At 39.1% G+C, this 25,034-nt stretch overlaps 1 protein-coding gene across 1 annotated transcript; it reads left to right on the top strand.

Moving 5' to 3' along the window:
* Positions 1-620: 620 nt before the first annotated feature.
* On the top strand, positions 621-24,452 carry LOC139475845 (uncharacterized). The gene is made up of 5 exons (XM_071259050.1): positions 621-643; positions 8,706-8,756; positions 13,814-13,921; positions 20,431-20,481; positions 21,352-24,452. Exons 2-5 carry the CDS (start codon positions 8,717-8,719, stop codon positions 24,450-24,452), a joined length of 3,300 nt encoding a protein of 1,099 aa, XP_071115151.1. The 5' UTR covers positions 621-643; positions 8,706-8,716.
* The last annotated feature ends 582 nt before the right edge of the window (positions 24,453-25,034 follow it).

Here is a 25,034-nt window from a genome sequence, read left to right as displayed (position 1 = left end):
CAAGGGCTTATATTAACATACGTGGCGCAACTATGTAAGAAGGAAACAGCGTTGTGAGGACAAAGAAACCGGATGTCAATCAGAACGTTACACACATCTTTGTTCAATGTGAGTCATACGTCCTGTTTCCGTGAAAGGAAAAACAGGACACCACGAAACCTTTTCCAGCGAGCTTTACAAAGGACAGGGAATAAATATATGATCTGGAAAGAGACAAGCTATAGCTTGACTGTGAGTATATTGTCTTTTCTATCAGAATTGTTTACGTTGGTTTTGGGGTTGAGATTGAAGTCGCTAGTTAAACAGAATGGTCTTGTTCTTGTAAATAGAAATGAATGTCAGTTCACTTGGTTATCGAAGTCTGGTTAGTTATCGACCTTCGCCTTGGCTTCAATTAGATATGTCGCTCCATCATAATACAAAGAAATATCTGCACCGAACAAAATGCATCGTCATGCTGTGAAATATAGATAACTGTGCAGTACAGAAGGTGACTTGTTCAGATTGGTATATAGAGATTAAGGAATCTATGATCATGTTATAAATATAAGCGACAAAACCCTTTCCATATTCATAACAGATTTTTGAGTCGATTATGCGATTCCGAGTGTGTGGATGTATCCTGCCCAAGCTCAATATAAAGGTAACTTAGTCTCACACACTGGTATATGTCTATTGGTCATTTCTGTTTTGATTGTTTAATACGGGCAGATTCCTTATCAGTATGCAATAAGCTAATGGCATATGATAAATTAGTTATGTACATCCATATATGTTTCTGGCGACCTGTTGACGGTTATTGGTGAAAATAAAGGGGACGTCGCTGTACTCCTCATCGATTTCATTGGGCGTCAAAAGAAAATAAATTTGAATGGATCAATGAACATAAGGGATGGAACCAGGTGCTCGTGAACAGGATAATAGTCCGGCAGAGAAATGAATATTTTCCCCCAACCCAGAATTAGGGGATAAAGGTTTTTTTATTGCTGGATTTGTTTAATGATGTACTCTAGATTATGAAACTGACTGATGACACTCTGTCATCTTTGGGCATTTTGAAATATTCAAGATGGCCGACAAGATGGCCGCCAAAACATGAAAATATCGCTTCCATGCTAACAGTATGGAATATGATACCACTTTTGGAGCAAAAATAATATTTTGATTTCAACTAATTAGAATATGGTATTCTAAATGAACTGGTATCATTTAAAACATAATTTGATTCTTAAATAAGCAAGATAACTGGCAAAATGCCTGTCGAAACATTATAAAGTCAACAAGCACGGCATTCTTTTTAAGGATAATTCTGAACTTTCAAAAATGAATATTGGCTCAAGGTTTTCTTCACATACATACAATCATTATCAACAACACGGTTAGTGAGTTGGTTGAAGCAGACACTGGAGCTACAATGTAATAGGAGAAGGCCTCGTAAGTGTGTCACTTGTGCCTAATCCATTTGGTTTTCCGAAATAAAATATGTTTAAATCAATACCGCCGCTGGTAGTTTAATTTGTGAAAGCTGTCGGGGCTATGGGTCAGTGGGTGATTGATGATTTGTGATGGCGCCAGCTGGGGTAGGAGACGACACACTTTCCAAATTATTTCTCAACCTTATCTAATGCTAATTCAACAAGAAACACAGAGACACATAGTTTTTGATAGAGGCTACTTGTTATACTATATTGTTGATTAAAATATGTAAAACTATGTATCTCTGGCTGTCTTGTCATCCCTTCATTCAGTAAAGTGGACTATTCCAACTACCCACATTACCTAATTATAAATCTCATCCAGGCATGGCATACCCACATCACCTAATTGTATTTTGGTACCTTGTGGGGAGAAATTAGGCGATCTAGGAGGACACCGTTATATCATCTAACATGGCCAACTCTGCTCTTAAGTAAACAAGAACCTAATCAGTGAGGGGTCCTTTATCATCCATATTTGACTGCTTATAAAAATCTCTCCTCACAGCTGGTTAGTATATATTTTTGCTGCTGAATATTCGAAACAGAGTGATTGAGTTGGTACAACACCTGTATACGGTTCCATTTTAAATGACTGCAGCGCTCCATTGTGAAAACAAGTTGTTTTAACGCCGCTCTCAGCAGCATTCCAGTGATATATCACGGCGGTCTGTTGTATATGAAATAAATGCAAATTGAATCTTGAATCTTGAAAGTTGCAGCTTTTCCGCAAATCAGTATGACATGCAGTATACAGTATATCAACTGCAATATACTGTATACAACATGCAGTATACAGTGTGTCGCGAGCTCCGCGCTGGGCTGGAGCACACATTTCCTGCCCCTCTCCCTTCGGCAAACACCTCATGGGGGGTGTAATGAGGTCACAGGTCAGGCGTGCACTCGTCAGTTGTCTGATACGGTCAAGAGTAGGATCTTCCGGACTATCACTGCACTAGAGGAATGTGGATTGTTGATGAGGTACAACGTGTTTGAAACTGGGAGTTGAACACAAACACTTATAGAGAAGAGCTCACCATAAAACGTTATGGACTCGCGGACGGACTTGTGTTTTCAGTTCAAGACGTACATGTATCAAGTTGAACTTCTACGACAGCTATAACTTGGTTACCGCTTCCTAACTGTAACATTAACTGAACATTACGCCTTTTATACATATTTGTGATGGGGCGACAATGCGACAACGAGACATATTTTGACATTGAAAAATGTCGCGTTACGGCATTGTCGCCCTTTTGTAAAATATAGAAAAAGATTATTCAAAGAGCGACAACGCGACAATGCGACAAATTGCCAAAATATCGCGTTGTCGAATTGTCGCGCTTTGGTTAATTTCGACACATTTTGCTTGTTTTTGTAAAGGCGTCAATGCGGCAATACGAAAACGCGACAATGTCCCTTTCAAGATTCCATAGTGATGCGTGCAAATAAAACTGAGTTATGAAATAGAAGTTTAACATGCCAGTTAAAAGATAAAGTGTAAAAATGCGCTGATGAGTTCATCTGCATGCCGAGTCTACACGCTGTGATGAACAATAATGCTCTGAGCCAATACATTTTGTCAAATTTATGACATGTATTACCTGTAGGAACATATTGCTTATACTCGTCCATGTTTTTGAAGGACAATATAATTTACATGCTCGGTAATAGTGAGGACGGGCATCATTGTGTGTTTCCGTGCTTTGTTCAGGTGAACAATTGACTTGTCCTTGCATGTGTTTGTGACGGGTGCCACCTGTATGGCAGAATACGCTCACCTTTCGCGAACACCCGTTGGATGGCCTGAACCACTTCGGATTTTTATCCCACATCAGTCTGATACACCGTGATATAACTAAAATACTGTTCAAAGTGGTGTTTAATGCGATCACCGTAGTGTGTTACTGCAACTGTCCAAATTTTGTGTAGTGATGTTATGTAATATGTAAAATAAAGCATATTCAATTATCCAATTGATTTGATTAGAATATACTTGCGTCAGTGTATTTTATTAACGCCCAAAACCGTATTTGTTAAACACATATAATAACAGATCATATACACGCATTGTGCCTTGACTTACTATTAGCTTTAATAGGCCATTCCGGAATAAAATAGTTCCCCCCAAAGCGAGGAACATCTGTTTTAGTTTGTTTACAAGAAATGTATTCCAAAAAATATCCTCATTAGATGAGAAGGTCCATTAAGAACTACCTCAGTAAGTCAATCACAATGACAGAGCGTTGTAATACATTTACATCAAGTACAAAAAGGCCGACACGATAAACGTGACGGGAGATATTTCCGAAGTTGTTAATTAACCTGTGACGATTTCAAGCCTTTGTGATCACTGATCAATTGGCCGATCATTGAAAGGTGATTGTAAAGATGTGTCAAATAGATACTAAGGTAAATTCATAGATTGCTGTAGATTGTCACTACGATAGTTTGGATTTTTGGGTTGTTTTTTTACTCTAGGATGGGTATCCTTGAACGGCATGCAACCAAACTCTATGACTTATCCCAGAGTATGCTAAGACGCTACGTTCAAAATTAAAGGGTCTAAATGATGAAAAACAACGCTTCTGTATGAATTCTTACTTGGGAATTCCCAGGGTTTTCCCCAGGAATGTGGAAGTAGTCAGTGTTTACGTAATTTCAAGAATACATTCACCTGATAAACGTCATGTGACCCACCTCTCGTCCCATGGAAAAGCCGTATATCGTGTAAACTTCACATTACAAAATTAGTTACTGTTATAACCAAATGAAACACAACCCATTATCCGATAGAGGTAACTGTGCATAGCGGAGGGATATGTTATCTCAATAAACTTGGTAGCATGGTTTGGTTTGACTTCTTGGCACGTGTCTGAATTCCATTAACATGTTACATATCCTAAAACTGACTTATCAGCAAATCTCGCTGCACTGCGCGCGACAGATACTAGAGCAAGGCATGCCAGAAATACGAAACCTAATGCTTCCGAAAAGAAGCCTTGGGTATCACGTGCGTCGGTGGACCAGCGCCATCTGATTGGCCGTTAACAGTTGTACAAGGCTGAGCAAAAAGCATCGTTTTTCCGTCCATTTTACGCTTGAAAAACTCGACGCTTTTTCGGACACTTTCTAGACGCTAACCAATTAATCAGTTTTAATGAATTTTTAGTCGTTTTTCCGTCCAATGACCATATACGGAAAGAAACGTCGTTTTCGTGTTTGCAGTGCATGCTGAGATGTTAAGTTCAAGCTTTGAGGCAGCCATTGAAAGGGACCAGTCATTAATTGTTCCATTCTTTTTTTCCAAAAAAGTTGGCCCAATCTTTTTTGGCACAGTTTGTTTGGGCATGAATTTCTTTAAAGTATTTAACACAATTTAACATAATCATGTGTATAACAGACATACTAGGTTTTGCTTTATTTGCACCTCTTTTGAGGTTACTATTATTTTTATTTATCTTTATTGTTTTTTATAATTTGATTTCAAAATGCAGTGGGAATTTATCTTATTTTGTAACTATAGAACATTAACAATCGTTAGAAAATCCACAAGCATCCCAGTTGACACTGAATAATATAATAACAAATGTATATATAACGATATATACTGATTTGGGGTTTTTCATAGTCAATATTGCCTATTATTTTGATTTTGATACATTTCCAAATGAAACTATTTCATTAAGAATAACATATTCTAATATGTTGATGGCAAAACAATAGTGATATGCACCAAAAGTAGTCCCATATTCCATACAATTAGCACGGAAGAGATATTTTCATGTTTTAGCGGCCATCTTGGCGGCCATCTTGAATATTTTAAAATGCCCAAAGATGACAGAGTGTCATCAGTCAATTTCATAACCTAGAATCTGTACTTAAACAAATCCAGCAATAAAAAAACCTTTATCCCCCAATTCTTGGATTTTGTCCTCTCTGCCGGACTATAAGCATGTCTTGTCCTACCGCTAGGGTTTGTGTATTTAGGTTTTTAGGTTAGTGGTCATTTCATTTTTAGGGTAATTATATGCGGCCTAGTAGGCCAGTTTTAATTAATAAGATGCCTATGCTTTGAGGGTTTGTGTATCGTTTAGCGGATGTAGGAGTGTTTGTTGTGTTAGCTGGAAGGAAGGAAGGAATTCTATTTGTTTCCCTAGTTGAGTTGTTTTGAGCTTTAAAGTATTTAGTTTATTAGTTTAGGTCGTTATTTGTGTTTTTGTTTTTTGAATATCCTCTAGCCCACTTAGTGAGTCCGTTAACATTAGGATTTTGTTGTTTGTTTGGTTTTAGTAGGGGGGTTTTAGTAGGGGGGTTGTGTAGGACTGTAGCCATACATATTAGCTCGGCCGTGAAGATTGACTGGTTATTTTGGAGCCTATAAGATTTCAATTCCCTTATGGGTTGGGATATATGGATTCCGAAACCTATTATGTTTTGAGCCCGGGTGAAAGGCCCTGTCTGTGTAGATGTCTCATCGATTTGGCGTACGTATGCTAGTGTGGTGGTTTTGGAGAGTGATGTGTCTATTTTAGGGGTTTGAAGTTTATGTCTGAAGATGTATTTTAAGGACTGAAGTTGTATTTATTGACATTAGCTGATGAAGACAGTGCCTCAAGTGAGCAAATTCCACCGCGTGTTTATGAAATGTTTATACTAATTCCATCTAATGATTACCGTACCAATGTTAACAGAAAGAAAGGACAGCTTCGTTTGTTTTCCTTCAGCTGTAAACAAAACAGACAGACATGAACTGATATGCATAACTGTTGATCGCAAAAACATAATTATTCTCATTAAGATGCTGTTATATAATACTAACCATAGTGGTTGTTTTCACATTATTGTTATTGAAAATATGTTTGGCTTAAAGTCATAACTCATCTTACCACAGCTGGGGGCACAGGTGGCCCAGTCGTCTAAAGCGCCGCGATTCGCTGTGCAGACTTGAGTCCCTTGAGCACGCCAGATTGTGGGTTCGAATCCCGATTCGCCCCGATTATGTTTCTAGATTTGTCAGCACCATACCCGTGCTCGTGGGTTTCACCGAAGTGGTAAACGTCTGAAGCCTGCATCACCTTGGGCTTTCCTCCCACATTAAGCTGACACGCCGTGATATGACTGGAATACAGTTAAAAACGGCCTTAAACCCATTAAACTCATTCACTCACTCTTACCACTGCTAAGCTGCACTTGTTGAAGGGGAAAGAATGTTGAATGGCATAGAATGAGGTGAGTGGTTTGACAAGCAAAGCTAAATATAACTAGGATATGAATGAAAATTATGTACGCTCCAACCACTTTGCATTAAATGAAATAAGAGGTAGAATATTTATTTGTGCGACGCACCCTTATCGCATACGAATAATAAATACAAACGCAACCTTCAATACAGGTAAATGGCCATTGTGGTTAAATTCATTTCTTGAAACTATATACTGATACATTTGACTTGTAACCTCATCAGCATTTAAATTATTTAAACAGCGTTGCCTTCCCCAAATGTAATAGTAGTTTGTCCTTGTTACATTTCTGTCGGATTAACGAGAGCAAACTTAAGGCAGATAAGTGTGATCGAAGTTCATTTGTTTTACTTCCTGCTATTACTTCCAAGTAGTAGTAGTAGTAGTAGTAGTAGTAGTAGTAGTAGTTATCATTATTAATACTATTATTATTAACTATCGTATACATGTAGCTGATCACATTGCTCACCGTTATTTTAAAAAGCTGTCTTTGTAATTTTCATTTTCATGGGGTTTTTAGGTTTAAGGATTTTATAAAGAAAACATAAAATAAAATCATTTTACGGAAATTGATTTTGGATCTGTAGGTGATTAAAAAAAACCTGGCATAGTTTGGTTCCTTAAATATGAAAGATATAATTAATCTTAAATCTGACTTGTAAGGACGATTTCATTTTTAGTCATATTGGATTACTTTTATTGTCAAAGCGATCTTTGTGCCGCATAGATTATGAGCTTATTATGCACAGAGATCGCTTTGACAATAAACAAGGAGCAGGAGTAGTTTATCGTACAATAAAACACAAGCTCCTCACAGCGATAGCCCGTTCGCGGAGCACTCTATACTATCGCTGCCACCAATCAAAACTCCCCACTGTGAATAGGTGGCCACAACCATGCTTGAAGTTGAACTCGCAACCGAATGACCGTTATGTTTACAAACAAGTGACGACTGTCGTGACGCCGAATACACTTATCGCAGCTAAATTACTTTCTTCGTTTGTCAATTTGAATTTCTGTTTTATTAAAACTATCGTGTTATTGATATAGTTAGAATGTAAGGGAGAAGTTGGTTGATTTTCCGTTAGTCTGCAATCTCGAACCAATCTGATTAGTGATTATTAAAACAACAAAGTAAATTCATCTGGAAAACATGGTCAGTCATAAACCTTTTCAAAATGAAATATCATGGCATTCCCAAAGACATAAACAATAGTATAAACGGTACTACATTTGGGGTTAGAGGGCAAATTTCAAGATTCTTGTAATGGCCGCGCCCACACTGGTGGCAGCGATGTTACCGAGAGTGTAACGAAGGTGTCACGCGCTGGGAAGGTGCTTGAATAAAACACTGCAGGGGGAATAATACCTGAGGGGCGCAGCCCCGAGTGGTTTATTTCTCCTGCGGTGTTTTATTGTACAATAAACAACGACCACGCGTTGTTTATTTCTTACATGAGATATCAACATTATGTATATCCTCTTGAAGGATGTTGACAAAATGTACAAACTTTAAAATCATTTTCCCAAATTTTAATAATGATGACTCCCTGTATAGAATCCGACCTCGAAAATGTCCATTTTACGAACATGTGGGTTAAGTCGATCATCTGCACCTTTTCCTCTATTGCCGATTGTCATATCTCTCCCACTTTTGGATGTGATCGTTCGGCCACAGCGTAAATATGCGTAGTCCAGCTATATCTATGGGGAACAACTTACTGGACACTTCCCTCCAAAATAACGCCGTTCAATATATGACGTCATCAAGTGACGCCATGATAGAAAAATGTTTTATCGTGAAATAACGCTTCGTGTGCGATTTTTCGTGTAGCTATCTCATATACTAGTATCATGATATAACACTTGGTAACTGGGTAACGAGTACATTGCATTCGGACTTGGTGTTTTCACCTGATAAATATAAATATAGATTTACGTTCGCACATTCTCTTGCGTTCAATTTACTTTACCATTTATCCTTCAGGCCAATTATAAATGATGTCATCATCGGAGGATTCGGGTCTCCAAGGGAAAAGTAAGTAGTCATCAATTTACTCGCAATTTACTGATACCGCCTCTGGTAGAATCATGACAAAATATCAAAATGTGCAAGTTAATCTAATTACATTATTATGCCGGATAAACGAGTATGTCGGATAAACGAAATTAAGTTGTATCAACGTTCGTGATCGAAAATCGGACAACGAGATCTACACGTTGCTATAGAAAAAGGAAATATAATAATTCATATTATTGTTACATTGTTAGCGGAATATGTTTTCTAATCATGCAACCTCTAAAACCCAACACAAAACTACTGTTGACTGATTCAAAATACTTTTGAAAGAATAGTCTGGAATGGAAATCGCCAGTTTGACGCGACTTGACTGTATCAAAATATTAACATTGACGTTGATACTTGAATTACATATTCAGTAAACACAGAGGAGAATCACTTTTTTCTTTAAGATGGTTTTGTGTTGTAAATAAGGTGGAGTTGACATCACAGTCAAGGTAACGGGAGTAGAAGGTGGTTCCGTTTTACGTGCTGAAACTTCTGGGTGCACATTTGGACCTGGCGCTACCAGTAAGTAGAATATATATTTTTTTCATTTATATTCGTCGAATATTACTGATATCTATTCATATCCAGTGACAAAACTGGATGTTCACTAAATAATTTTCGTCTTCCTTTCATTTCAGTCAACAGATTTAAATATGAAACTTGGAACCCGAACGAGGAAAAGGTGGATTCACTGCAAGGTATATGCTGCAATGTGAAGTTTTAGTTTAAAGTAAACGTGTCTGGCAACTCTCTCGATCGGTACCCCTGCAGACTCCAGCAACAGTATTGGTTTAATCTACATATGTACTGTGCAACGTAAATGGGATATTGTTTATTGCTTTGGCCACTCATGTAAGATTATTAAACTTGTGTGCAGCTTCAACCGCTCAGTCAGTAGTTGGGGAGGTCAATTAAACCCCCCGAATGGGGATTTAAACGCACTTAACATATAATTATAATTGTCATTACACTCTGAATAAGGTGTATAAATAGTTATGATATATATCATATTTGTATAGTTAAGTACTTTAAACTAATTGTACTCTGTTTCAGAACGCACAAAACGAGAAATAACCAACAAAACACACCACTGCATCAAGACGCGGTCTCTCTCTAAAGTTCTGGAAATATTTCAAGGAAATGGAAAATGCGTAACAATCACTGGCCTCCCAGGAGATGGCAAGACAACTTTGGCCTACATGGCACTCGGAGAACTTCAACAAGATGCCAAAGTATTTGCAGTGCATTCCGCAAGTGACTATTTCACCATTACGTCTGTGAGATGCTCTCAGGATATCTACATCATGATAAACGATATTTTCGGATTGTCTGTGTTTGAGAGGGACAGGTTAAGACACTGGAGTGATGTTCTGGAAGATGTGGTAACTGATCAAGCAACAGACAGTCATATTCCGAACTTACGACACATCAAACTTCTTCTTGTTGGCAGACAAAATGTGGTGAACGAGGCTCTGGATTACTTGGGTAAATTTGAGACCTTGGTGAATTGTGAAGACTGTCTTGTCGATCTAAGTTCTCCATCTTATGAACTGTCCTTTCACGAAAGAGTACAGATCTTTGAAGTTTACAGTAAACAATCGATTGATGAACAAACAAGGGATGAAGTATGTGCTTTGTCCACCCCACATGGATTCCCAAACTGCTGCGCGATGTTTTTCAGCATGATGAAGCAATTGAAGTTAAACCCGACTGAGTTTTTCACAAATCCAATTAGGTTTCTTATGGAATCTACAAAAGTACTCATTGTTGAAAAATCTGCCTACAAGCGGTTATTTAAGGAAATAATCCAAATGGATGGAGAGCTTGACCTCAGCACAATTCGTCAACGTAAGCCACTTTTGAAAGACGAAGAGAGGAGGAAGGCAATAAATGAACTGAGAGGCAGTTTCATTGAAGAACGATGTAACACTGTTGTATTCAAATACCCAACCATATTTGAACATGTTACCATTTTGATGGAAACGCTAAAAGATTAAGTAAAGTAAATTGTACAGGTACACGCTAGATAAGGTAGTGCAGCTTCTTTCTTAATGTTAGTTGTATCTCAAATATATGTTTAAATTTTGTGTTTTCCTATTGGGAAGAAAAACATGCCCTCTGTATTGTTGTAAAGCGTTTTCGTAAATCAATAAACAAGAAATGGATAACGTATTCCATAAATATATTTACACGTAGGTTTGAAACACGTGTAATGATTTAGCCATGCTTTGAAGGAGACCAACAAAAATTGATATAACAGTTACTGCAAATACTGTTAATCATAATTCAGAAAATATGATAACGGCCAGTATACTGAACTGTAATAAATGCCTCTTCAGAAATAAAACAAAAAAGAAAGTATTTGATCAATATGTTTTTCTTGATACATTCAATGATGTGCATCATTTCACAAGAATGAAAATGTGACACTGAGACGTACTGAGATGAGGTGGAAGGTACAATTAGTTTTTCACATCGTCACATAGCTATTTCTCGTTTCAAACGTTTACCAATCAAAGTGACAAGTTGAAGAAGTGTTGCTGTTTCTTCATATTAATGTTGACCCGTGAAGATTGCGGGGTAGAAAAGGTCTTCAGCAACCCATGCATGCCGTAAAAGGTGACAATGCTTGTCGTACGAGGCGACTAACGGGATCGGGTGGTCAGACTCGCTGACTAGGTTGAAGCATGTCATCGATCCCAATTGCGTGGATCGATGCTCATGATATCAATCACTGGATTATTGACCGCCGTCATATAGCTGGAATATTGCTGAGTGCGGCGTTAAACAACACACAAACAAACAAAACATCCTATTAATGTCTGTATCGACAATTTCTGGTGACCCCTATTGAAATAGCAATTTAAATCGTAAGGTGTTCTTCGAACACCTTTGCTAATAAATCACAAGGACTAACTGCTTCTTTCCTATAAAATACATGTAAATAAAAGTGACAAAATACTTTTCCATAGCCACAAGAAATCTCTGCCAAAAACAAAGTCGATTGTACGATTCCGACTAGGACATGTGTTAATGAATAACTGTCAAATAGTCCACAATGCAATAACTGAAGAAACTTGTTATTGTAAACAATAGAGGAGTCACCTGTGATTACATGATCTACAGATTGGTAGCACTGTGATGAGTCTTAGCAGCGACAAGGAGTAGAATTTACATCATAAGCTGCCACGTCCACGTTGGTCTTAGTAGAAGGATTGGGAAGTTATTGTGTTCTTTGTATAAAGATGTGAGGGCGTGTGTTAGGAACAATGGCGCTACGTCGGATGATTTTATAATTAACATTGGTGCCCGCCAAGAGAGTATATGAAGACCCTTTCTATTTTCCTTTTTCATAAACGAATTACCATATCCAATGCAAAATAATTGCACTTTTAGTATACTACTTGTCGAAACTATCAAATTATGTTTGTTTCTTTTCGCTGATGTTATAGTTATATTCTCGAACACAATACCTGGCTTTCAAAGGCAAATAAATGTATTCGAGAATTCTTATGACGGGTCGAAACTCACTGTAAATATGGATAAAACCACAGTTGCACTTTTTTTAACAAGGTGGTAACTTATCGAGAACAAAACACATTGTGTTCTAAATGGAAACCCATAGATGACTGACATGACTGTTGTAAAGATATTTTTACGTTACCACCTTCTTGACTTTACACTTTGCCATGCATATTCAAACACAAAATGGGTATTTGTCACTTTATTGCCAAATTAGCACTAAACATTGTTTGATCAAAGTTACAACATTCAAGGCATCAGTAAAGTTTTGTTTATGACATTTCAAATTTTGAGGCATCAGTGACAAACATTATGTCAGATGCAATTCCCTAATATGACTTGTATCATATGTTCTCGTGTTTTTTTCAGGTGAACAATTGACATGCCTTTGAATGTGTTTGTGACGGGTGCCACCGGTGGGGCAGGATATGTTTACCTTTTTCGCGAACGCCTGCTATCATCACTATTTAATAGTGATTTGTGAACACAGGCTCATGATATCGTCGGAATCGTACATACTGTTGATATGAATATGGAAAGAGTTTTGTCGCTTTAATTATTTCAAATAGGGATCACCAGTTAAGCCTTTTCACCGAGTTGAAGGCCTTTTCAAAATCTACAGATATATACCTTCCCCTTTTAGATTATAATTGTATCTGTATTGTAGAATGTAGGATGAATTCATTGCCAGTGCTAGAGTATCTCTTTCTACAACCTGCTTGTGACTCACTTATGTTATCATTACAACCCGCCCAGAAAACAGGTTTTTTCTTGATAATGGAAGTAGATATTTTACAAATCTAACTGAGTGGGTGAGTATGGGTTTATGCTGCTTTTCGCAATATTCAAAAAATATCACGACGAGGGACACTATGAATGGGCTTCACAAACTAGCCATGTGGGGAATCGAATCCTGGCCTTTGATGTGCCGAGCAAACACTTTAACCACTTGGCTACCCACATGATCCATAATTATGCTTATTTTGTATCAATGAAACAAACTGTTGAAGTGTGTCCTATAAATCATGTGCTTTGAATGTAGTTTGAGCCAGATGCCTTATGTTGAATTAAGTATCTGTATGTGTTTATCATTCCAATTTGAATCAGCTGAACCATTTTTGAGTAATCGCTCCTAACTTATAACTATTCAGATTCTTTCTGGACATCCGCACATGTCTTTGATTACTATACAGTAGATCATGGAAAGTGCATATACAAAACTATTACTGCAGAAAGTTTGTGGTGAGTGTAGGCCACCATATTTGAGAAGTCGGTTTGAGAAAGTAGCATCACATGACACAGGGTTGTGATTGTCTTTTCGTATCTCGGGAATTATCTCTTTGGAAGGAGAACATATACACTTTATTAAGTATTCAGGGAAAGACAACACAACAACTGAAGGTCAATAATGTTATTGGTGAAAACTGTTAAGATATATTTTCTCCAGAAGATTCTACATATAAATGACATGAGTTGGATGCCAATTTTAATTCTCTTCCCCATAGGTGTGCCTGAGAAAATGTCTCATACGGAAATCCGGGTAGTTGGAGTTGCAGGAGGATCTGTCACACATGCTCAAACAACTGGGTGTTCTTTTGAATCGCAGGCTACAAGTTGGTATTTCATATTTAATAGTTGTGTTGATAGATGATTGAAACATGACGCGAGAATGCTGGTTTTAACTGAAACCCTGGGCCAATCGTCTTTCCTTCAACTTAGTCTAGTCTAGCCTAGGCAGAAACTTTTATTTTCAATCATGACATGTTTCACCAAATGGATTGAAATCCATGAGTTAGTTCAGAGGGCAAACTATTGCAATCTTTTGGCTCCGCGAGTTAAAAGTAATTGTAACATAAATGTAGGTATGTTCCCTGATCTGATTGGTTAAAAAGTGTTGTCGAATGAGCATAACATCGCTGAATTTTTGGGGTCTCATCACCGTGTATGTATACATTAATTAATGGAACTATTTTTGAAATCATCAACATGGAGGAACAGATGGAAATTTACCCTGACTTCCACATCGGAGATTTCGATGAAATATTGAGTGAATGGGGCGACGAGACATTTTCTGAGATAATACAAGAATTTGAAGGTAAATGAAATTTACCTTTTTCCATTAATTACAAAATCATAATCATAAATAATGTAATTTTCTTGGGCTTGGCCAAAGGAAAAAACAAAACAAAATCAATTTTTAACAGAGTAAAAAACATTTATTGCAACTCTATAATGACTTTCATACATCCACCTAATTTTGTTCTTATTATAACCCACAAAAAGCTGTTGAAGCTGAAAACCGTTCTGAGATGGCCCCCGAACTAGGAAATACAGCCAGCGTTTCCGTAGAGCCCAAAGTTCAAGCGTCCAGTCACCGCTTCGCGTCCCTTGATACAAAAGCAGTACAGGACATCGTGGATAGGAACCTCTCCAAATCTACTGGGAGTTAAAATATTTCGACGTAAGCCATTGAAACATAAAAGAATACATAAACAAATAAAAAAAAATTCCTACGCAGATTCGATCAACATCAGCGAGAGTTACCTCCCTTACACCATTGCCATAATAGCAATGTAAAGCGTGACCAATGTGTCATCGCAAAAATTGGCAATAATATAACGAGATTGACCAAAATCTTAACATAAATTAAATATTTCGTTTTGTAAGATTTGAGATATGTTATACTAAATGGATATACGGAAATTTCATTTAAACACGACACCGTAATAATAACGAAATACTCCCACTTACCGTCACATTTGTACCCTGAACACGGCAATCTTTTCACTTCCAGAATGGCTTGGTTTCCGAGGTTTTGAACCCACGTTCGAAGAGCTTCCTGCTTTTCAACTGAATGAGAGACTGAGGTTCTTTTATGCCGAAGTCAGAAATGCTGAGGGAGAACTTTACTCAAAATCGAGTTTTGTTGGGTTGCGTGCTGCCATACACAGGCACATCAGGGGGCCGCCATTTGAGCGCAGCATAAACATTATCCAAGACCGGAAATTTCACACTGCAAACTGCCGTCACTTTACTGTCAAACGCAGGTATTGAATCGCGAGATTTGCAGAATTACCGGCCACAAATCCGATGAATCGTTGAAGTCGTATTCCATTGACTCGTGCTCGTCTCAAAAACGACATTATTCGAACATTTTTCAGAGACTGGAGCAGCTCGCTAACGAACGTAATTTGGTACCTGTCATAGATACAAATATCCTGCCACTGTCCACTGCTCCCGTGAGTGATTTCCAGGTTAATTCTTCTGCTAATTTCCACGGCCTCTCTCACATATGTTATTCCACTGTAACAGTAAACAACTTTTTTCAATCCCAGCTAAGCTGCATGTCTGAAATTTCGCACGTTTGACGTCTCTTGTCACCACCTCAGTTTCAGGCGAGTTGACACTATCTTGTACAGGGGCCAAACAGTATGTACGTCTTTTCTAATTTTGATTATTTGTATTTCATAGTTACGCTTAACTACAAATTACAAGTAAGATGAGGAACTGTGATAAAGAATTGAATTTGTGATATTTCCTGTTGTTTGTTTATTTTCTGAGAAATGAGCTTGAACATGTGACCACCCCTTTCGTAAAATGGACCCTCATTATTGGAGTACCTCGAAACCATTGATCGGTTTCGCGGCACCCCATATCATGCATCTTTTCGAAGGTGAGCACGAGGAGACGTATTACTAACGACAGTTTTGTTGTGTCATGCGCTCAGTAAATTAGTTCCTCCTAAATATCGATTTAATTAACGTTCATGTTACAATGTCGATAAATATTTCGTTTTGTAAGATTTGCGTGATGTTATGCTGAATGGATGTACGGAAATTTTTCATTTGAACACTCCGCCTTACGGCGTCGTGTTCAAATGAAATTTCCGTACATCCATTCAGCATAACATCACGCAAATCTTACAAAACGAAATATTTATCTCCTAAATGGATGGAATTCACAAGATAAGTATATAAATATACAATTTATCATAACATTTTCAAATTTTTAAACTTATGCTATCTCACACTATGCGTTTTATCCCACGATTGGATGGTGGGGCGCAACTCCCTAGTTTACAGATCACAATCATATGATAATTACGAGGAAGCTGGAACTTAACAGTGGTACAATAATTAATACATCTATACAGTTAAGTGTCGTAAGACCAAAAGACTCGTAGACAGTATAAGAAAAACACTTTCAAAGAATGTTGAGATCCTGACACATGAACAGCTGAGACACATTAAGACGGGTACAATATGGGTAACATGTTCAAACGTAAGGACGCGCAATCGTACAACGAACTAGTACGACTTATTTTCGAGAGAGGAGGTATCAAGTCATCGAATCTAGAAGACGGGGTATTCCTATCTCCAGAGGACGATAATTTGGACCCGCTTTTCATATTTTTTATCGCTTCGTCAAAACCTTTAATCATTCTAAGGTTGGACCATCTTGGCAATTCTTTTATCACTTTGTCAAACCCTCACTCGTGCTCAGTGATTGAATCATTGGGTAAAAAATGAAAAGAGAAAACGGTCGACAATATCCACTAAAGAAGGGGTGTGTGAAATAAGGGATCAGCATACCGAGAACGGCCGCGTCTAGTGACGACCAAGGTCTCCACAGCCGAGTGATTATATCCTCCAACCGGATATGCTGGAAAACCCGAATGCATGCAATAAACACAAACAATCATGACAAGGGTTTATTTTAAATAGAGATGGTTGTAATGTGTGTCTTGGAGTTCTGTTATACGAGTACCAAGGGACCAAACTGGTGAAGACCTTGAACGTCCGTCACTGAGATGTCTCGGAGATAATGGGATGCGAATACGGTATCAGATTATCAAATCATCCCTCCGTAATTGAGGTCAAGGAGTAATTACCAGGAAATGCCATGTTGGGGGACACAGCATGGGTTTCATGAGGGTTAGATGTGAATGGAGCAGGTAGGCCAGCAAAGGTGTAGGCTCGAAGGATTACTGAGCGTATACAAAACGAGATTTTGGTACGGGATACCTCCGATGTAGCTACAGTGGAGAGCGGGATAAATAACAACTTACATAATCGACGAAGTGGCTTCACCGCTCCCAGATGGATTCGAAGCACACTACTGGACACAACGATTCGTCTTCTTGACTGCAAGGGTTTAAAATGGACGTCAACGGTGTGATGGTGAATTTTTGGCGATTAAATCCCATCGTAGTCCCAAAAGCGTTCTTATGTGCAGTACGTTCGAATCCCACTCTGTTAACTCTGATTCATTGGTGTGAAATACTGAAGGAGTGTTGACCAATGAGACACTGTCAGAATCACTGCTTTCAATTCTAGACGTGAAGCTGGCTTCCGTCTAGTGATCACCACCCTGCTACAATGAGCACTTCATCCCACAGTCGACAAACAGTGGAGGGTTTGGGAGAATGGCTGCAAGGATAAGGCCGCAGATATTCGATGGAGATAACCACCATTGGAGGTGTGGGTGCTTTTGGTTTGGAAGAGAGATTAGGACCTGACAATCGTCATCCTGAAGGAAGGGCTTGAGGAAGCACTGGATTGGCCGTAAGTGAAGTTGACCCCGCTTGGTGAGGGCTTTTGCTGATGCTAGGAATCCTCGTTGACTTGAATGCAGTCAATGTATGTTTCGAAGACGATGGCTCGTGTTACACCTATGGGGAAAAGATTCGGGTGGTTGATAACAAAAAAGGGATGTAGCGGCTGTTGATGTAGATGAAGGTACCATAATTGGTAGAGCGGTTGTCGGTTGTGGAAGATTGCTTTGACAGCCTGTGGTTAGGGATCAATGATGTAAGGATAGCTTCAGATGGAGTCTGTGGTTCAGAGGAAACAGGACGGCGGCGTAGGTGAAGGATATGTAGGATAAAAGACTAAACTCGTTGTAGCATTCATCCTAGCCTAGACGTGATGAGTGTGAATAGTTTCAGCGAGAGACATGATAAGTGGATGAGTTATAACCGCTAGTCTGTCATAAGATGAGTAATGATCTTTAGGTTTTGTTTTTGTTTGTTTGTTGATTAGCCCCCTCACCAATATTCAAGCTATATAGTACCGGTCTGTATATGATCGAGGTGATTCAGGCGATTGACATCATTAGCATTGATCCATGCAGTTGGGATACGATGACATGCAGCAACCACGTCAGCAAACGTGACCACCCAATCCTGTTAGTCGCCTCTTACGACAAGCATTGTCACCTTTTACGGCAAGCATGGGTCATATCTTAGGGAAATGCTTGTCTCTCGAAAGTATCCAATCTTTGGAGGTTCGATGATCTCTCGAATCCTGTTGAACCTCCTTTGAAGTATGTTGATTCTTAGGAGTCTTTATGTCCTTTAAGGTACGGTTTGATGATGTTCGTTGAACGGCTGAGGTTCGATGAGGTTTGGATGAAGATTGCTTGTCCGAAGATGTTCGGTTCGAACTCGACTGTCACACATCGGAAGTTCAACAAGGTTTTGTGATGTTTGGAGGTTTGATGAGGTTCAGGGTTTCAAGGACGTTCGTAGGTTCGATTTTCGTAGTGTCGAGTTTTTGAGGTTCAAAAGTTTGAGGCTTTTTGATGGTCGGTGGTCCAGTGAATCATCTGTTTCGTGAGTGAGAAATCCGTTTGTCCCGGTCTGAATGTCGATCCCTCGATGGTTGCACTAAAAAAACTACAGTGACTCGATACTAGTCTATCAGTTCAGTGACGCAATGTCGCATGACAATTCTCCTGGAATGAATGTCAATCGTCTGGTGAACACTGTCGGGAATGGAAGGTTCGTGAGCCTTGATCTAATGATACGTCTCAGTATGGTGGTCTTAGGAAGATTGATCCTGCGAAGGTTGTCGAATGGGAGATCTCAAACGGGGGACAGAACTCGTAACATTGGCCGAGGTACCAGTACTATGTGTACCCTCTGAAGGCATAACAGGAACAAGCTCCAAGACGAAAGTACGATGCTCTATCGTGTTCAATGTTGCTACTGTAAGCCGATCATCCACGCTCATGTCAAGGGAGAAGGTACGAGTCTCAAGCTGTTGACGGTAGGTCCGGCTTCGAAGATGGATTCATGGAAACGTTAGACGTGTAGACCACAGGGATCCCTAGTATCCTGGCCCGCCGGTGAGCGTGATAGAACCGATCTGGTTTTATTGATGGGTGTTTTCGTGATTTTCGTGAATTTTTCTGTTGTCTTGGAGAGATGATCTGACAACTGACGCCGACATTTGTGCAGGTCAGGCTTCATCTTTCATATCAGAGCAGAGCTCAAAAGTATAACTGCATATTACACGACAGGCTGAACACTAGGGATAAGAGTCGGACGAAGAGAAAACATTTTGCCATGAAGTGGAGACTGATCTCCGAGGGGACTGCTCGTTCATTATGAAGAATAACTATCCCAAACAAGAATATAAGTGGGCAAGAAGATGACACAAATATGAATATTGCTTGCAAGGAAAAAACCCAGTGTTTTCCCTATTAATAACATCACGTCACCACTGTGTTGAGATTTGAAAGAGAATGAGTTCACTGGAATAGACACATGATCAGCCCAAGTAGGTCAACCAATTTGCATAGTGCGCATGACCCAGATCTGGGAGGTGGCCATGGCAATGTGTAGTATGTATGGATTTAGAAACTTGAATACTTTATTTCAGACACGTTTCCACTTAGAATCGAAAGAAGGAAGAAGAATGCACAGTATGAGATAGGATAAGTTAAAAAGATATTTTTTTTAACATCAAGACTAATATTTAATCTGTTATAATGGGGATATGGGGCTATAACAGTATTGTAGTTGCTTCATGGTACTAGAAAAGAACTGAGAGGGTAAAAACAATTATTTTGACAAACAGGGCTATGTTCGTTCATCAGGGGTTCACCGTGTGTAGGTCAAGTTTTTGGTGAGTGATAAAGATACTTGAACTGGTCCTACAAGAATAGTAAAATGCCTTAGAGTAAACATATTAATTAACCTAAGTCGCCCCTGCAAAACGTTCTGGGAACAATATTTCAATTGTAATATATGTTAGTTTAGGATACAGTGCTTAAGTCACAACTTGCAATTCATTCATGTTATAGGACATGTTATATTGTTCTTTATTGCTATTTTCAGTTAATACATTCGTCTGTAAAAGCAACGGCTCGGATAGAGAACCACTTCAGGGTAAGACCAACGAATCTAATCAAGAAATGTCCAAAATTCACTCCACAGGAGCCTAACAAGCAGGTCAATACCATTTTCCCGAGGCTAGAGCGTTAAATGACTTTAACAGTCCAGTTTCCACGCTTGCCGAACTAGGCTGGGGTTATGGAGTTACATTTTGGCTGGGCTAACGAGTCGATGCATAGCCCAATCAAAATCGCGCACCGAAATCGAAATCCGGGTCGGAAACTGTCATGCAGAGTTCGGTCGATTGCAGGATTTGCAAAGCATGTGCATCGCCAACTCGTTGTTAACAGATATTTTCCAAATCTTTTCAAGTTTTTAATCAAGGTGCTCACGTGATTTGATGTACTTCGCGAAATAAGAACCGTTTTATCACAAAATAGATCTTGATGGTTGATCAGATCGTCTTGACTGGGCGCCACCATTTTGTTTGAAGCAAATGCATGTGATAAGAGAGGTGGAATCTGATTGGTCCATATGGGAGAGGCATAGAATGGACATAACTCGTAATAGCCACAGGTGGCGCTACGATCGAGCCCAGGAATTTCAGCCAAGTTCGGCAAGGGTTGAAACTGGACTTTTATAGTAAGTTAACTCTCTTGCCTCGGGAAGATGGTCAATACTGACTTCCTCTTTCTCAACAATACACTCGCAAAAACGACACCTGTGCTTCATTACCATTTGCATGAGCTGATTCCCTCTGGGAATTAAATCTACTTTTACATATGTAACATATTCATATTCAAAAAGAATGAAAATGATTTGTACATGTACTTATACATGAATTAAAACTGAACCTCAAATACATTGCGAGGAGAATGCTTTTGTGCTGTAACAATTTATTAACCAGTTGGTACTCTGTTTCAGTGCGTACACTACATGAAATAACCAACAAAACACCTCACTGCATCAAGACACACTCCCTCTCTAAAGTTCTCAGAAAATGCCAAAGAAACATTAAATGCGTGACCATCACTGGCCTCCCAGGTGATGGTAAGACAACTTTGGCCTACATGGCACTGAGTGAACTTCAACACCATTCTGAAGTTTTTGCAATAAAATCTGCCAAGGAATATTTCACCATCACGTCTGATAAGTGCTCCAAAGATGCATGTACCTACATCATGATAAATGATGTTTTTGGGATGTGTGTGTTTGAGAAGGAGAGTCTCAAAGAATGGAGTGGCGTTTTGAAAGATGTCTTATTTGATCGATTTGAAAGGAGACATGATCCAATGCATATCAAACTTCTTCTTGTTGGCAGAACCAATGTATTTCAAGAAGCTAGGGGTCACTTAAGTAAATTTGAGGCCCTCGTGATTGCTGAAGACAATCTTGTTGACCTAAGTTCTCCATCTTATAAACTGTCCTTTAAAGAAAAAGTACAGATCTTTGAAGTTTACAGTGAAAAACGGATTGATGAAAAAACAAGGGATGAAGTATGTGCTTTGTCCACCCCACATGGATTCCCAAACTGCTGCACAATGTTTTTCAGCATGATGAAGCAAAGGAAGTTAAAGCCGACTGAGTTTTTCACAAATCCAATTAGGTTTTTGATGCAAACTACAAAAGTACTCATTGCTGAAAACGCTTCATATAAGCGGTTATTTAAGGAAATAATCCAAATGGATGGAGAGCTGGACCATGCGACTATCGGGCAAAGGAAGCCACTTATGAAAGATGTGGAGAGGAGGAAGGCAGTTAATGAACTGACAGGAAGTTTCATTGAAGAACAATATGACTGTGTTGTGTTTAAGCACCCCTCAATATTTGAAACAGTTTCTTTGGTTATAGGAACAATTGATCCCCTGTTTGTCATCGAATGTTGTAGCATGCAGTTTTGGAATCATCAGTTAAAACTAAAGCGTACAGATGCTGAACACACCAAGCAATACATATTAGAAATTGGAAGAGAATACATTGCAGACATCACACAACGTGTTGCGAAGGAACTCAACAGGGGAAACTTGAGATACACACTTAGGCATGATATATTCAATGATAAAGACTTTGTTGAAGGCATTTTTCAGTTCATTAAAGACCACTACAATTGGGAGGACCTGTTATACTCCCGAAATGTGAAAAACATGTCATCACACCTTGAAGAGACCCGTCCACCAACGTCTATTTCAAAAGCACATTTGGGCACAGGATCTACAACACTGATAGACAAAAAATCATTCCTGTTCCTCTGCACTAGCTGTACCTCCGACCATCTACTGAGGCTCATCCATGAAGCATTTCAACTTCCCAAATTTGCAGTTGAGAACTTGCTATTTGGCGCATGCCAAAACAATGCAGAGAGTTCTGTCACGTTCATTTTTACTCATTTCCCAAATGTCAATGTCAACATTGTGGCTCCAGAAGGAGATACACCTTTAATTGCTTCTTCAGTCACTGGAAACATCAACATTTTGGATCTCCTGATGAAGCATGGTGCAAATCCTAATGCTACCAATCGATGGAATTCGACTCCCCTTCATTATCTCTGCGCCAGGGGACATTTAAAGGGTGTACAAATGATGATCCCAAAGATCGAGGACATCAACAAAATTGGACATAATGAAAATACAGCACTTCATGAAGCAGCCAGGCATCAGTCAGATCGTAGCCAGGCGTGTGTACAGCTGCTAATAGAAAGCAACGCTGAAATTAACGTGAAAAACAATCGAGGTGCCACGCCATTGCACGAAGCTGTTATGTCAAGCAACGGTGAGACGGTGAAATACCTCCTTGAAGCAGGGGCCTATCCCCATTCAGAGGACAACAGCAAAACAAGTCCATTGATGAGCGCATCTCTCAGTGGAAGCTTTGACATCGTTGAAGTCCTTCTTAACAGAAAAGCAGACATAATGAAACAGGATGTGTATGGATATACTGCTCTCCACCTTGCTTCAAAAGCTGGCCACAAGGATGTCGTGCGCATTCTACTACAGAGAGGTGCAGACATGAATATGTTGAACAAAGACAAGAAAACAGCATTTCACCTTGCTTGTCAAAACGGAAATGAGGAGAGTGTGAAGATATTGATAGACTTTCGTGCCGACATTCACCACAGGGATTGGAACACATCGCCTTTTCATTTAGCTTGCTACAATGGCCATGTCGGTACTGTGCGCATCCTTCTTGATGCAGGAGTGGACATTGAAGACAAAGACAAAGGAGTAACACCTTTGGTCATCGCTTGCAAAGCATGGCGACTACAACTTTTAGAGTTCCTCGTGGAGAGAAATGCAAATGTGTATATTTTAGATTCAGATCTAAACTCTCTCCTTCATATAGTTGCACGTCACGTGCATGGTGGCCATACAGATATCACAAAGATTTTACTGAATCAGGGTTTGAATATCAATGCAACAAACAAACATGGTGAGACACCCTTGTTCCTTGCTTGTGAAAGAGGGCACGTTGACCTTGTCAGATTACTTGTATCAAAGAAAGCAGACTTAAGGGAAAGTAACACCAATGGTAAGACTCCATTACACGAAGCATGTTATCCTGTTCAGGCTACAACTGTACCAAAGGCAAAACAAGACATCACCCTTATCTTAATCAACACAGGAGTCTGTGTAAATGTCCAAGACAAATCTGGGCAGATTCCTCTGCATTGTGCCTGTGATCGTGGCTACCATTTCGCAGATATGCCAGATTCACAAAAATTCCTCAAATTGCTGCACAATGCTCAACTGCATAAGGTGAAGTACCTGCTTGAACACGATGCCAACATAAACTGTCAGGACAATTCAGGACGTACACCTCTTCATAAAGCATGTGATCCACCAGAGCTTGCCTTCTTTGTGGGTGACCATGCCGAGTACAAGGAAAGATATTACATGATGAGGGCAGAGCTAGTGAATGCTTTGATTCAAAATGGAGCCGATACTAACATTTATGATAAGAAGAAGATACCATCACTTCATGGTTGGTTTGAAAGGAATCTTGATGGCGTATATACTCATACTCACTGAATCGTGCATAAGCGCTACAAAAACGAGTACCTGAGCACTTCCAGATAAAACTGTTTCTGGTGATCCTGAACATGGTTATTTCAAAGTCCATACGCTTTCCTGACAGCGCCTTGTATGTTCAGGTTAACCTCTGTGTGCACTGTGGATTTGAATCGAGTTATCTTAAATTAACATAACATTACTACACACAACTTACATTATCACATTAATCCATCTTCCTCAATCCACATTTTTTTTACTTCAAATCACTTTGTCATAAAAAGATGTCCTGTTTGTAAAATTGAGGAAAATTGTGATCACAAAAGACACTGAGTCAATCAGTTTAGTGATTTAGCAATAGAGTGAGTGAGTTTTTTACGACTTTCAAGAACTTCAGATATGTTATTGGGTATCAGCTTGATGTGTGAGGAACATTGAGGAGATGCAGGTTGTAGTCATTTACCACTTGGTGAAACCCACCAGAACGTTCATGGTGCTGATAAACCACTAATCATAATCAGAGTAAATCTGGTATTCAAACCCATGATTCCAGGATATGGCACAGATGACAGACTCCACACATCCAATTATGGCACACCTAAG

Source organism: Haliotis cracherodii, unplaced genomic scaffold (genome assembly GCF_022045235.1).
Source record: "Haliotis cracherodii isolate W230 unplaced genomic scaffold, xgHalCrac1.p SCAF_3, whole genome shotgun sequence".
In the NCBI taxonomy this organism is placed as follows: Eukaryota; Metazoa; Mollusca; class Gastropoda; order Lepetellida; family Haliotidae; genus Haliotis; species Haliotis cracherodii.
Note: the sequence above shows the minus strand (reverse complement) of the source record. Positions and strands in the feature narration are given on the sequence as shown.

What these genes read in the sequence shown, in the direction of transcription:
- LOC139475845 (XM_071259050.1), top strand. Translation starts at nt 8,717, where the DNA reads ATGATGTCATCATCGGAGGATTCGGGTCTCCAAGGGAAAA. An exon ending in TTTTGAATCGCAGGCTACAA is followed by an intron (nt 13,922 to 20,430) that starts GTTGGTATTTCA and finishes TGCTATTTTCAG; the next exon opens with TTAATACATTCGTCTGTAAA. An exon ending in GGATAGAGAACCACTTCAGG is followed by an intron (nt 20,482 to 21,351) that starts GTAAGACCAACG and finishes ACTCTGTTTCAG; the next exon opens with TGCGTACACTACATGAAATA.